The 15,141-nt window shown below is 45.3% G+C and overlaps 1 protein-coding gene across 3 annotated transcripts in view; it reads right to left on the reverse strand.

The window, feature by feature from the left end:
- Window positions 1–15,141, reverse strand: part of trdmt1 (tRNA aspartic acid methyltransferase 1) — a 98,663-nt gene that overhangs the window by 47,912 nt on the left and 35,610 nt on the right. For all 3 annotated transcript variants that reach the window (XM_068007073.1, XM_068007072.1, XM_068007071.1), the window contains exon 3: window positions 8,709–8,785. In XM_068007073.1, the coding sequence (XP_067863174.1) occupies window positions 8,709–8,785 (77 nt within the window). The remainder of the gene's footprint in view (window positions 1–8,708; window positions 8,786–15,141) is intronic.

Raw genomic sequence — 15,141 nt, forward strand, 5'->3', positions numbered from 1 at the left:
AAAGTATTCTTTGATGTTCAAGTTTATACAGTAGTATAGTAATACTGTGGTATTTATGTTGCTTTTTGTCTTAAGCAATAGGTTATGTTAGCCAAGAAAATAAAATCTTCTTGTTCCATACAAAAATACTTCGAAATTCTTGGAAAGAGCGGGGTGCACATGGAGGATGAATCTCAGAGACCAGCAAAAAAAAAGTTCGGGAGAGTATACTGCAGCCAAAGTGTACCAGTAATGAAGGGGTGGATATTAGATCCTGGATGACATCGAGCTTCAAATATTGTTGCATTTGCGCCCATCCAGGCAAGTGGTGAGTATTCTATCACACTCCTGGCTTGAGCCTTATAGATGGTGGAGAGACTTTAAGGGGTGCTGAGGTGAGCCATTATAGAGTATCCAGCATCAGTCCTGCGCTTGTAACCACAATGTTGATATGGCTAGTCCAGTTAAGCTTTGGGTCAATGGTGACCCCCAAGATGGGTGGGCTTTCTTTTTCAAGATGGTCATTGCCTGGCACTTACGTGGCACAAAATATTATCTGCTACTTTTCAGCCCAAGGTTGGTTGGTATCCTGGTGCTGCTGTCGGCTGGCATTGGCTCCTGTATAATTTGAGGCGTCATGATTGGAGCTGAACAATTTAGAATCATGAGTGAACATCCCCATTCCAAATATTAAAAAGACGGAGGGAAGGTCAATAACGAAACAGTTGAAGGTGGTTGAGCAGAGGACATTTCCTTTAGGAACTCCTGCAGTGATGTCCTGGGACTGTGATGATTGGCCAACCACTTTTCTTTGAGTCAGGTATAGAAACATAGAATGGTTACAGCACAGAAGGAGGCTATTCAGCCCATTGTGCCCGTGCAGGCTCTTTCTAAGAGCAGTCCAGTTAATCCCATTCCCCCACTCTTTCCCCGTAGCCCTGCAAATTTTTTCCTTTCAAGTATTTATCCAATTCCGTTTTGAAAGCCATGATTAAATCTGCTTCCACCAGCCTTTGAGGCAGCACATTCCAGATCATAACTACTCACTGCCTAAAAAGGATTTTCCTCATGTTGCCTCTGGTTCTTTTGCCAATCACCTTAAATCTGTGTCCTCTGGTTCTCGACCCTTTTTAAAAATTCGTTCATGGGAGGTGGGCATCGCTGGCGAGGCCGGCATTTATTGCCCATCCCTAATTGCCCTTGAGAAGGTGGTGGTGAGCCGCCTTCTTGAAACGCTGCAGTCAGAGTGGTGAAGGTTCTCCCACAGTGCTGTTAGGAAGGGAGTTCCAGGATTTTGACCCAGTGACGATGAAGGAACGGCGACATATTTCCAAGTCGGGATGGTGTGTGACTTGGAGGGGAACGTGCAGGTGGTGTTGTTCCCATGTGCCTGCTACTCTTGTCCTTCTAGGTGGTAGAGGTCGTGGGTTTGGGAGGTGCTGTCGAAGAAGCCTTGGCGAGTTGCTGCAGTGCATCCTGTGGATGGTACACACTGCAGCCACTGTGCGCCGTGGGTAAGGGAATGAATGTTTAGGGTGGTGGATGGGGTGCCAATCAAGTGGGCTGCTTTGTCCTGGATGGTGTCGCGCTTCTTGAGTGTTGTTGGAGCTGCACTCATCCAGGCAAGTGGAGAGTATTCCATCACACTCCTGACTTGTGCCTTGTAGATGGTGGAAAGGCTTTGGGGAGTCAGGAGGCGAGTCACGTGCCGCAAAATACCCAGCCTCTGACCTGACCTTGTTGCCACAGTATTTATATGGCTGGTCCAGTTAAGTTTCTGGTCAACGGTGACCCCCAGGATGTTGATGGTGGGAGATTCGGCGATGGTAATGCCGTTGAATGTCATGGGGAGGTGGTTAGACTCTCTCTTGTTGGAGATGGTCATTGCCTGGCACGAATGTTACTTGCCACTTATCAGCCCAAGCCTGGATGTTGTCCAGGTCTTGCTGCAAGTGGGCTCGGACTGCTTCATTATTTGAGGGGTTGTGAATGGAACTGAACACTGTGCAATCATCAGCGAACATCCCCATTTCTGACCTTATGATGGAGGGAAGGTCATTGATGAAGCAGCTGAAGATGGTTGGGCCGAGGACACTGCCCTGAGGAACTCCTGCAGCAATGTCCTGGGCCTGAGATGATTGGCCTCCAACAACCACTACCATCTTCCTTTGTGCTAGGTATGACTCCAGCCACTGGAGAGTTTTCCTCGATTCCCACTGACTTCAATTTTACTAGGGCTCCTTGATGCCACATTCTGTCAAATTCTGCCTTGATGTCAAGGGCAGTCACTCTCACCTCATCTCTGGAATTCAGCTCTTTTGTCCATGTTTGAACCAAGGCTGTAATGAGGTCTGGAGCCGAGTGGTCCTGGCAGAACCCAAACTAAGCATCGTTGAGCAGGTTATTGGTGAGTAAGTGACACTTGATAACACTGTCGACGACACCTTCCATCACTTTGCTGATGATTGAGAGTAGGCTGATGGGGCAGTAATTGGCCAGATTGAATTTGTCCTGCTTTTTGTGGACAGGACATACCTGGGCAATTTTCCACATTGTCAGGTAGATGCCAGTGTTGTAGCTGTACTGGAACAGTTTGGCTGGAGGTGCAGCTAGTTCTGGAGCACAAGTCTTCAGCACTACAGCCGGGATGTTGTCGGGCCCATAGCCTTTGCTGTATCCAGTGCACTCAGCTGTTTCTTGATATCACGTGGAGTGAATCGAATTGGCTGAAGACTGGCTTCTGTGATGGTGGGAATATCAGGCGGAGGCCGAGATGGATCATCCACTCGGCACTTCCAGCTGAAGATGCTTGCAAACGCTTCAGCCTTGTCTTTTGCACTCACGTGCTGGACTCAGTCATCATTGAGGATGGGGGATGTTTACAGAGCCTCCTCCTCCAGTTAGTTGTTTAATTGTCCACCACCATTCACGACTGTATGTGGCAGGACTGCAGAGCTTTGATCTGATCCATTGGTTGTGGAATCGCTTAGCTCTGTCTATAGCATGTTGCTTCCACTCTTTAGCCTGCATGTAGTCCTGAGTTGTAGCTTCACCAGGTTGGCACCTCATTTTTAGGTATGCCTGGTGCTGCTTCTGGCATGCTCTTCCACACTCCTCATTGAGCCAGGGTTGATCCCCTGGCTTGTTGGTGATGGTTGAGTGAGGAATATGCTGGGCCATGAGGTTACAGATTGTGCTGGAATACAAATCTGCTGCTGCTGATGGCCCACAGCGCTTCATGGATACCCAGTTTTGAGCTGCTGGACCTGTTCTGAATCTATCCCATTTAGCATGGTGGGAGTGCCACACAACACGTTGGATGGTATCCTCAGTGCGAAGACGGGACTTCGTCTCCACGAGGACTGTGCGGTGGTCACTCCTCCCAATACTGTCATGGACAGATGCATTTGCGACAGGTAGATTGGTGAGGACGAGGTCAAGTAAGTTTTTCCCTCGTGTTGGTTCGCTCACCACCTGCCGCAGGCCCAGTCTGGCAGCTATGTCCTTCAGGACTCGGCCAGTAGTGGTGCCCCCGAGCCACTCTTGGACAGTGAAGTCCCCCACCCAGAATACATTCTGTGCCCTTGCTACCCTCAGTGCTTCCTCCAAGTGGTGTTCAACATGGAGGAGGACTGATTCATCAGCTGAAGGAGGGCGGTAGGTGGTAATCAGCAGGAGGTTTCCTTGCCCATGTTTGACCTGATGCCATGAGATTTCATGGGGTCCAGAGTCAATGTTGAGGACTCCCAGAGCCACTCCCTCCTGACTGTATATCACTGTACCGCCACCTCTGGTCGGTCTGTCCTGCCGGTGGGACAGGAAATACCCAGGGATGGTGACGGAAGAGTCTGGGACATTGGCTGAAAGGTATGATTCTGTGAGTATGGCTATGTCAGGCTGTTGCTTGACTGGTCTGTGGGACAGCTCTCCCAATTTTGGCACAAGTCCCCAGATGTTAGTGAGGAGGACTTTGCAGGGTCGACTGGGCTTGGTTTGCCTGTGTCATGTCCGGTGCCTAGTGGTCCAATGCCAGGTGGTCCGTCCGGTTTTATTCTTATGATGACTTTTTCTAGCGAGATTTTACAATTGAGTGGCTTGCTAGGCTATTTCAGAGGGCAATTAAGAATCAACCACATTGCTGTGGGTCTGGAGTCACATATCGGCCGGACTGGGTAAGGACGGCAGGTTTCCTTCCCTGGCATTAGTGAACCAGATGGGTTTTTACAACAATCCGGTAGTTTCATGGCCACCATTACTGATACTAATGGGAACAGTTTCTCTTTATTTACTTTATCTAAACCCTTCATGATTTTGAACACTTCTATCAAATCTCCTCTTAACCTTTTCTGCTCTAAGGAGAACAACCCCAGCTTCTCCAGTCTATCCACGTAACTGATGTTCCTCATCCCTGGAACCATTCTGGTTAATCTTTTCTGCACTCTCTCCACAGCCTTCACATCCTCCCTAAAGTGTACTGCCCAGAACTGGACCCAATACTCCAGTTGTGGCCGAACCAGTGTTTTATAAAAGGTTCAACATAACTTCCTTACTTTTGTACTCAATGCCTCTATTTATAAAGCCCAGGATCCCGTAGGCTTTTTGAACCGTTTTCTCAACCTGTCCTGCCACCTTCAAGGATTTATGCACATATAATCCCAGGTCTCTCTGTTCCTTCCCCCCCCCCCCACCTTTAGAATTGTACCATTTCGTTTATATTGCCTCTCCCCATTCTTCCTGCCAAAATGTATCACTTCGCACTTCTCTATGTTAAATTTCATCTGCCAAGCGTCCGGCCATTCCACCAGCTTGTCTATATCCTCTTGAAGTCTATTACTATCCTCCTCACTGTTTACTACACTTCCAAATTTTGTGTCATCTGCAAATTTTGAAATTGTGCGCTGTACACCCAAGTCAAAGTCATTAATATATATCAAAAAAAGTAGTGGTCCCAGCACCGACCCCTGGGGAACACTTCCTCCAGTCCGGAAAACAACCGTTCACCACTACTATTTCCTGTCACTTAGCCAATTGCTTATCCATGCTACCATTGCCCCTTTTATTCCATGGGCTTCAACTTTGATGAGGCACTTTATCAAACGCCTTTTAAAAGTCCATATACACAACATCAACTGCATTGCCCTCATCAATCCTCTCTGTTACCTCATCAAAAAACTCAATCAAGTGAGTTAAACACGATTTGCCTTTAATAAATCCGTGCTAGCTTTCCTTTATTAATCCATTATTAATTTTGTCCCAGATTATCGTTTCTAAAAGCTTCCCCACCACCAAGGTTAAACTGACTGGCCTATAGTTGCTGAGTTTATCCTTACACCTTTTTTTGAACAAGGGTGCAACATTTGCAATTCTCCAGTCCTCTGGCACCATTCCCATATCTAAGGAGGATTGGAAGATAATGGCCAGCACCTCTGCAATTTCCACCCTTCCTTTCTTCAGCAACCTAGGATACATCCCATCCAGACCAGGTGATTTATCTACTTTAAGTACAGCCAGTCTTTCTAATACTTCCTTTATCAATTTTTAGCCCATCTAGGATCTCAACTACCTTCTCTTTTACTGTGACTTTGGCAGCATCTTCTTCTTTGGTAAAGACAGATGCAAAGTGCTCATTTAGTACCTCAGCCATGCCCTCTGCCTCCATGCGTAGATCTCCTTTTTGGTCCCTAATCAGTCCCACCCCTCCTCTTACTATCTGTTTACTATTTATATGCCTATAGAAGACTTTTGGATTTCCTTTTGTGTTAGCCTCCAGTCTATTCTCATATTCACTCTTTGCCCCTTATATTTCCTTTTCATTTCTCCTCTGTACTTTCTATATTCAGCCTGGTTCTCACTTGTATTATCAACCTGACATCTGTCATTCGCCCCCTTTTTCTGCTTCATCTTACTCTCTATCTCTTTCGTCATCCTTTGGTTGCCCTAACTTTTCCCCTCGTGGGACTGAACCTAGACTGCACCTGAACCATCTCCTCTTTAAAGGCCACCCATTGTTTGTTTACAGTTTTGCCTGCCAATCTTTGATTCCAATTTACCCGGGCCAGATCTGTTCTCAATCCATTGAAATTGGCCCAATTAAGTATTTTTACTTTAGAATACTCCTTGTCCTGTTCCATAACTAATCTAAACCTTATGATACTATGATTACTATTCCCTAAATGTTCCCCCACTGACACTTGCACCACTTGACCCTCTTCATTCCCCAGAACTAGAGCCAGCAATGCCTCCTTCCTCGTTGGACCGAAAACATACTGATCAAGAAAGTTCTCTTGAACACACTTCAGAGATTCCTCCCCCTCTTTACTATCCCAGTCTATATTAGGATAGTTGAAGTCCCCCATTATCACAACTCTACAGTACTTGCACCTCTCTGTAATTTTCCTAAAAGTTTGCTCCTCTATATCCTTCCCACTATTTGGTAGCCTATAGAACACACCCAATAGTATAATGGCACCTCTATTGTTTCTTGACTCTAATCAAATAGATTGTGTCCTTGGCCCCTCCAGGACTTCCTCTCTCTCCAGCACTGCAATATTCTCCTTAACAAATACAGCCACCACCCCACCCCCCCCAACCCCTCTTTTTTTCCTTTCCTATCTTTCCCGAACACCTTGTATCCAGGAATAATTAGTACGCAATCTTGCCCTTTTTTGAGCTAAGTCTTAGTTATCGCCACTGCATCATATTCCCATGTGGCTATTTGCGCCTGCAGCTCATCAACCTTATTTATCACGCTTCGTGCGTTTACATCCATGCATTCTAAACCTATCTTAGACTTTCACACATTCTCTCTTCGTCTGATCCCACCTAATACTGTACTATTTCTTATTCTAGAGCTGTGTCTCTCCCAATCTTTTGTGCATCTTGTTTCTCCTTTCTAATGCTACATCCTGGTGCCCATCCACCAGCCAAATTAGCTTAAACCCATCCATTGGAGTGTTTTCCCTTTGACTCCCACTAACTTCAGCTTTGCTAAGTCTCCTTGGCCCCATAGTCAGTCAAATGTTGCCTCCTGTCAAAGACAGCTACTCTCACCTCCCCTCTGGCATTCAGCTGTTGTGTCCATATCTAGATTAAGCCTGTGGTGAGATGTGCAGCTGAGTAGTTCTAGTAGAACCCGAATTAAGCATTGGTGAGCACCTTATTGGTGAGTAGGCATCGCTTGATGGCACTAATAATGATTCCTTCCATCACTTTACCGATAATTGGCAGGATTAGATTTATTCTTTTTTATGGACAGGACATACCAGGACAATCTTCTACATTGTCAGGTAGATGCAGTGTCATAGCTGTATTGGAACAGCTTGGCTTGGGGAACAGCTAGCCCAGGTGTACAGGTCCTCAGCACCAGAGCCAGGATATTGCCAGGGTCCAAAGCCTTTGATGTGCCCAGTGCACTCAGCTGCTTCTTAATGTTATATGGAGTGAACTGAACTGGCTGGACACGGGGTGTGGTGGTGTGGTGGGGCAATGTCAGGGGTACCTCAGCTACTCCTAACAGACAGAAATACAGGTGAGTTCAGGTCAAGTCAGGCAGTGCACGTTTTGGGTGTGCTCTACCTAATTTCTGCCCAAGCAGAGAAGGGTTGGGGGTGGAAAGAGGAAAACAAAGATAAATTCTCCAGACTTGTTATCTGTTTCTGGAGTGCATACAAATATATTTACCAACATATGACTATGTGGGGTAAGCTTGATGAACCAGCTGGTCTTTTCCTGTCCATAACATTTGTTTGTTCATATCTTCATACAAATTAGTCACATTAGATTGAGCAGGAGTCTATTCATCTTTTTAAATTTGTTATTCAAACAGCATGGATAATTATTATGCATAGTAATAGCACTATTACAAATTTTGCAAATATTTTTTTTTAAATGGGTTTCAACATCCCTTGGCTTCAGAGAATAGCATTATATTGAAGGAACATTGTACTTCAACCACTCACACAGGCCAACTGGAGCTATAGGTAAAATTCAACACTTATTCATCATCTCTGTATATGTTTGTTTGTCTAGTCACTGTTGACTACAATGGATTGTTGGATCAGTGTTTCTTTTTTATATTTTGCCTTTTACTATTTTTTTTAATTCAAAAATTAAATAAAATTATTTTTTAAAATTACCTACTCTACAGTTGCAAACAAAGATTTTTTTCTAGGTAGGGTAGAGTTCAATATTAATAAAGTGTTGTGACACAATTATCAAAACATTTTCCTAAAGTAAAATTTACACTGAATTCAAGAGTGTGAATAGAACAAAAAAGGGCAAAGTGCTCCATAAAGTAAATGAAACTCACTCTTTCTTTACTACAAACATGGACACTTTGTTTATGCAACAAACTATATTTACATATAAATAACTATATTTCCCTTCACAAGTACAAAGATCAAATTGAAATCTTGAAAGGGAAATATATACTGCAACAGGGGCTAGCATTAAATTTAATTAACATTAACTTTCATGTTAATTTTGCATGGTTGCTTTGTTCTAAGAAATGCTCAGAGCAGGAAGCCAATTGTTGTACTGAACTTGTTACTGAAGTTTTACAGCACAAGATAAATATACAAGATGTGAATGTTTAAAAGTTCACTGTTAATTAGAAAGAAACAATTTGCATTTATATAGCACCTTATCACATCGCTCAGAAATGTCCCAAGGCATTTCATATAAAATTAAATGCTTTTAAATGCGGTCACTGTTGCTATGCAAATGCTCACCTTGTGAATGGCTGACAAGGAGGACTCATCAGGATCATGTCAAAGTCCAATCTGTTGAATTCATCCACCGTCATACCCTAAAACAAAAGATATACTTCCATTAATTTATACATATATATTATACTGCAATAGTAAACTTAAGTGCTAGTTTATAGATACTTTAGGGGGCGCGGGGGAGGGTTGCGCGGGTGAGTGATGTGTTCAAAGTGAGCAACATGAACATTTTTGTACCTTTTTCAATTTTCAAGGCAGCATGAAGCAGCTCAATATCAAATACAGCATTGCTTTGATGAAGAATCATGCTTCCTCTACAGATTATACCTTAAAGAGCGCTTTTATGCATCTTAACATCAATACCTCGCTCAGTTTTTCCTTCCTTCACAATCTTCAGGCTTTTGAAACAAAAGCTTGGCATCACCTATTTGCCATTTCCCGATATAATTTGTCTCCTCTCCTATCTTTTTAACCTTGGCCCTTCATTTTCTGGCACTTTTGTTTGATGACATTGGGGGCAACCCAGTGTCTCCTTCTTGTTTTATTTAAGAAAAGTCTTTGGGAAAATAAGGTTAACTGCCTAGAAAACCACTTGAACAGCTGTTCAAGTTTATCACGAAGCCAAAAGGCCTGCTAAATCAGCACCCTGGTCCAAGCCTGCTCCTCACTGTACCACAGCACCGCCCTGGTACACAGGTTATAGAAGGGCTCACATGCCAAAGTTGCACTGCAAAACTCATATCTCCCAGCAGCCAGTTATTAAGTTTGTTGTCTTGTTGGAACTCAAACAGCCACCCAACCTCAAACAGACCATCGTTCGCAGCAAATTACCCAGCTTTCAGGAGAACAGCGTCCACGACACCACACAACCCTGCCACGGTAACCTCTGCAAGACATGCCAGATCATCGACACAGATACCACCATCACACGAGAGGACACCACCCACCAGGTACATGGTTCATACTCCTGTGACTCGGCCAACGTTGTCTACCTCATATGTTGCAGGAAAGGATGCCCCGGAGCATGGTACATTGGCGAGACCATGCAGACACTGCGACAACGGATGAACGGACACCGCGCAAAAATCGCCAGACAGGAGGGTTCCCTCCCAGTCGGGGAACACTTTAGCAGTCAAGGACATTCAGCCACCGATCTTCGGGTAAGCGTTCTCCAAGGCGGCCTTCGAGACACACGACAACGCAAAATCGTCGAGCAGAAATTGATAGCCAAGTTCCGCACCCATGAGGGCGGCCTCAACCGGGATCTTGGGTTCATGTCACGCTACACGTAACCCCACCAGCGGGAAAAGGAAAAAAAAGTTATCTGTTTTTAATATAACTGGACATGCTCTCTCTCGCTCTCTCTCGCTCTGCCTTTCAGGTCTCTTTCTCTCCTTGTCTGTGTAATTTGACCCTTGTGTATTCAGTATACTGGGACATACTGTTTTCTGTGGCTAACCTGTCTGAACACCAACGACACCTTTGATTCCCAGCCTAATATAAGATATGCGATTTGAGAACCTCTCATTCACTTGCTCACCTGACGAAGGAGATGGTCTCCGAAAGCTTGTGATTTTCAAATAAAACTGTTGGACTATAACCTGGTGTTGTAAGATCCCTTACATTTGTACACCCCAGTCCATCACCGGCATCTCCACATCATTGTTGGAACTCAGTGATGTTGGAATGGTGCTGGATGTAAAAATTACAGATGCTAGCAGTGTAAGCTTATAACAGCATGATTCATACATCTCCAAGTCAGAAGGCTGTGGATTCAAGACCTACTCCAGGACTTGAGTACACATCAGAGGCTGACACTCCAGTGCAATACTGTATCATAGCACTGGCATAGTACATATGGGGTTAAAAAACAGATTCACTCACAGAAAATGGCCCAGCTTGTTTTGATATACAATGGCGCCAGAACAGGTCTGTAATTGTTATTTAAGGGAGGAGCCAAATCATTCAATTCAAGCATCTTGTGGGTTCAGCTTGTATATAGCTCTGAGTTTAATTGACACATACTTCATACATACACATCTATACTTACATAGAGCTTGTTTGGAATGTGTAGGTCAACAATAAAATGCATACTGCATATAAAGATTAATATTAATATTCTGGGACACTGTGTCTGCTCTAGATAACATTGCAGTTTGGTGCAATAGATGAAAATGTATTTTTGCTATCTTTCTGAGGAAGGATAAATAAACCTGTAAATGCAGCAATATCTATAATGTGTCATTGCTTCTGTTCACTTATCAATTTACTGCTTAGTAAATCTGTTTGGCGGTTTGTAGCCTAAGCCAGAGTCTAGTGGAGTGATAGGAAAGTGCCCAGCTATGTTGTGCATATGAATTTCCTGAACACATTTAATAAGATTCCACACAAAAGATTATTAGCAAAAATAAAATCCAAGGAACTGGAGGGAACCTTGTGACATGGGTTGGTAATTGGTTGGGAGATAGGAGACAGAGAGTAGGGATAAAGGCAATGTACTCTGATTGGAACATAGGAACAGGAGCAGGCCATTCAACCCCTCCTTCTTGCTCCACCACTCAATTAGATCATGGCTGATCTGCACCTCAACTCCATCTACCCACATTTGCTCTATATCCCTTGACACCCTTATCTAACAAAAATCTCTCTCAGTCTTGAAAGCTCCAATTGTCCTAGTATTTACAACCTTTTGGGAAAAGATTTCCAGATTTCTACTACCCTTTGTGTGAAAAAGTGCTTCCCGATTTCGCTCTTGGTGGATGTGACAAATGGTGTTCCCCAAGGATCTGTACTGGAGACTCAGCTTTTCACTAGACGTTAATGATTTGGATGAAGGAAGTTGTGTATCTAAGTTTGCAGATGACATTAAGTTAGGAGGCAAGTAAGTTATGTAGATGGGAGCAGGAAGTTTCAAAGGGACACACACAGATTACGTGAGCGGGCAAAACTGTGGCAGGTGGGAGTTCAATGTGGGAAAATGCGAGGTCACCTACTTTGGAAAAATAGACAAAATATTTTTTTTTAAATTGCAAGATTAGCAAAAGTGGAGAAGCAAAAGAATGTAGGTGTCCAGATACACAAATCACTAAAATCATGTGCACAGGTCCAAAAAGTAATCAAAAATGTTAATGGAATGTTGGCCTTTATCTCAAGAGGGCTAGTATACAAAGGGGAAGAAGATATACTTCAGTTGTCCAGAGCCTTGGTCAAACCCCATCTAGAGTACTGCATTCAGTTTTGGGCACCACATGTAGATGAGGAACAGGAAGTGGCCAAGGATCTCTGGGGGACTGCAGAAATAATGGTGAGGAAGCAGGAAGAGAAACCTGAGCTGGAGATGCTCCGGCTATGATTTAAAAGGCAAGAGTGGAATTACGAGAGCAGTCCCACTCAGCTGTGCAACAAAGGAGAGGCACAAAAAACAGGACAAATCCAATCCGGCCAATTACCGCCCCATCAGTTTACTCTCAATCAGCAGCAAACTGATAGAAGGTGTCGTCAACAGTGCTATCAAGTGGCACTTACTCACCAACAACCTGCTCACCGATGCTCAGTTTGGGTTCCGCCAGGACCACTCGGCTCCAGATTTCATTACAGCCTTGGTCAAAACATGGACAAAAGAGCTGAATTCCAGAGGTGAAGTGAGAGTGACTGCCCTTGACACCAAGGCAGCATTTGACTGAGTGTGGCATCAAGGAGTCCGAGTAAAATTGAAGGCAATGGGAATCAGGGGGAAAACTCTCCAGTGGTTGGAGTCATACCTAGCACAAAGGAAGATGGTAGTGGTTGTTGGAGGCCAATCATCTCAGCCCCAGGACATTGCTGCAGGAGTTCCTCAGGGCAGTGTCCTAGGCACAACCATCTCCAGCTACTTCATCAATGACCTTCCTTCCATCATAAAGTCAGAAATGGGGATGTTCGCTGATGATTGCACAGTGTTCAATTCCATTCGCTACTCCTCAGATAATGAAGCAGTCCGTGCCCGCATGCAGCAAGATCTGGACAACATTCAGGCTTGGGCTGATAAGTGGCAAGTAACATTCGTGCCAGACAAGTGCCAGGCAATGACCATCTCCAACAAGAGAGAGTCTAACCACTTCCCCTTGACATTCAACGGTATTACGATCGCTGAATCCCCCACCATCAACATCCTGGGGATCACCATTGACCAGAAACTTAACTGGACCAGCCACATAAATACTGCGAGCAGGTCAGAGGCTGGGTATTCTACGGCGAGTGACTCACCTCCTGACTTCCCAAAGCCTTTCCACCATCTACAAGGCACAAGTCAGGAGTGTGATGGAATACTCACCACTTGCATGGATGAGTACAGCTCCAACAACACTCAACAAGCTCAACATTATCCAGGACAAAGTAGCCCACTTGATTGGCGACCCATCCACCACCCTAAACATTCACTCCCTTCATCACTGGCGCACCTTGGCTGCAGTATGTACCATCTACTGGATGCACTGCAGCAACTCACCAAGATTTCTTCGACAGTACCTCCCAAACCCGCGACCTTTACCACATAGAAGAACAAGGGCAGCAGGCTCATGGGAACACCACCACCTGCACGTTCCCCTCCAAGTCACACACCATTCCGACTTGGAAATATATCGCCATCCCTTCATCGTCGGTGGGTAAAAATCCTGGAACGCTCTACCTAACAGCGCTGTGGGAGAACCTTCACCACACGGACTGCAGCGTTTCAAGGCGGCGGCTCATCACCACCTTCTCAAGGACAATTAGGGATGAGCAATAAATGCTGGCCTTGCCAGCGATGCCCACATCCCATGAACAAATTAAAAAAAAAACTGGTTGAGGATGATATGATCGGCCATGTCAAAGGCAGCAGAGAAGTCGAGAAAGGTGAGGAGGGATAGTGCACCATTGTCCAAGAGCGGGAGGAGAGTCCCGAGACCGGGAGGAGAGTCTAGAGAGGTGAGCGCAGTGTAAAAGGAGAGTTCAGAGAGGTGAGCGCAGTGTAAAAGGAGAGTTCAGAGAGGTGAGCACAGTGTAAAAGGAGAGTCCGAGAGGTGAGCACAGTGTAAAAGGAGGAGAGTCCCGAGAGGTGAGCACAGTGTAAAAGGAGAGTCCCGAGAGCGGGAAGAGAGTCCGAGCGGTGAACGCAGTGTAAATCTAAGGCAAGTCACAGCAGCAGAGCTGGCACCCGTGATATGCTCCTCCTGCACTATGTGGGAAGTCATGGACACTACAGTTATCCCTGGCGACCACGTGTGCAGGAATTGTGTCCAGCTGCAGCTACTGGTTAACCGCATTTTGGGGCTGGAGCTGCGGGTGGATTCACTGTGGAGCATCCGCGATGCTGAGATTATCGTGGATAGCACGTTCAGAGAGGTGGTCACACCGCAGCTAAAGATTACGCAGGCAGAAAGGAAATGGGTGACCACCAGACAGAGTAAAAGGACTCGGCAGGTAGAGCAAGAGTCCACTGGGGCCATCTCCCTCAAACAGATATTCTGCTTTGGATACTGTTGGGGGAGATGGCTTATCAGGGGAAAGCAGCAACAGTCAAGTTCGTGGCACCACGGGTAGCTGCACAGGAGGGGAGGATTAAGAGTGGCAGGGCGATATTGACAGGGGATTGAATTGTAAGGCGAACAGATAGGCATTTCTGCAGCCGCAAACGTGACTCCAGGATGGTATGTTGCCTCCCTGGTGCTAGGGTCAAGGATGTCACGGAGCGGCTGCAGGGCATTCTGGAGGGAGAGGTTGAACAGCCAGTAGTCATGGTCCATATCAGTACCAACGACATACGTTTAAAAAAAAAGGGATGAGGTCCTGCCAGGTGAATTTAAGGAGTTAGGAGATAAATTAAAAAGCAGGACCTCAAAGATAGTGATCTCAGGATTATTACCAGTGCCATGTGTGAGTATAGGAACAGGAGAATAGACCAGATGAATGCGTGGCTGCAGGGATGGTGTAGGATGGAAGGATTTAGATTCCTGAGACATTGGGACCGGTTCTGGGGAAAGTGGGACGGGTTACACCCGAGCAGGACCGGGTCCAATGTCCTCGCGGGGGTGTTTGCTAGTGCTTTTCGGAAAGGTTTAAGCTAGAATGGCAGGGGAACGGGAACATGAGCAGGGAGACAGGAGGGGGAAACAAGGATAGAAACAAAAGACAGAAAGGGAAGAAGCAATAGTGGACGGCAGTGAAAACAAGGGCGAAAAACAAATCGGGCCATAATGCAAAATAAAACTAAAATGACTAGCAATCTTGAAAAAACAAGTCTAAAGGCATTGTGTCTTAATGCACGGAGCATTCACAATAAGCTAGATGAATTAACAGCGCAGATAGATATTAACGGTTATGATAAGTTGCGATTACGGAGACATGGCTGCAGGGTGACCAAGGATGGGAACTGAACATCCAGGGGTATTCAATATTTAGGAATGACAGGCAAAAAGGGAAA

This window comes from Heptranchias perlo, chromosome 2, assembly GCF_035084215.1.
Source record: "Heptranchias perlo isolate sHepPer1 chromosome 2, sHepPer1.hap1, whole genome shotgun sequence".
Taxonomy (NCBI): Eukaryota; Metazoa; Chordata; class Chondrichthyes; order Hexanchiformes; family Hexanchidae; genus Heptranchias; species Heptranchias perlo.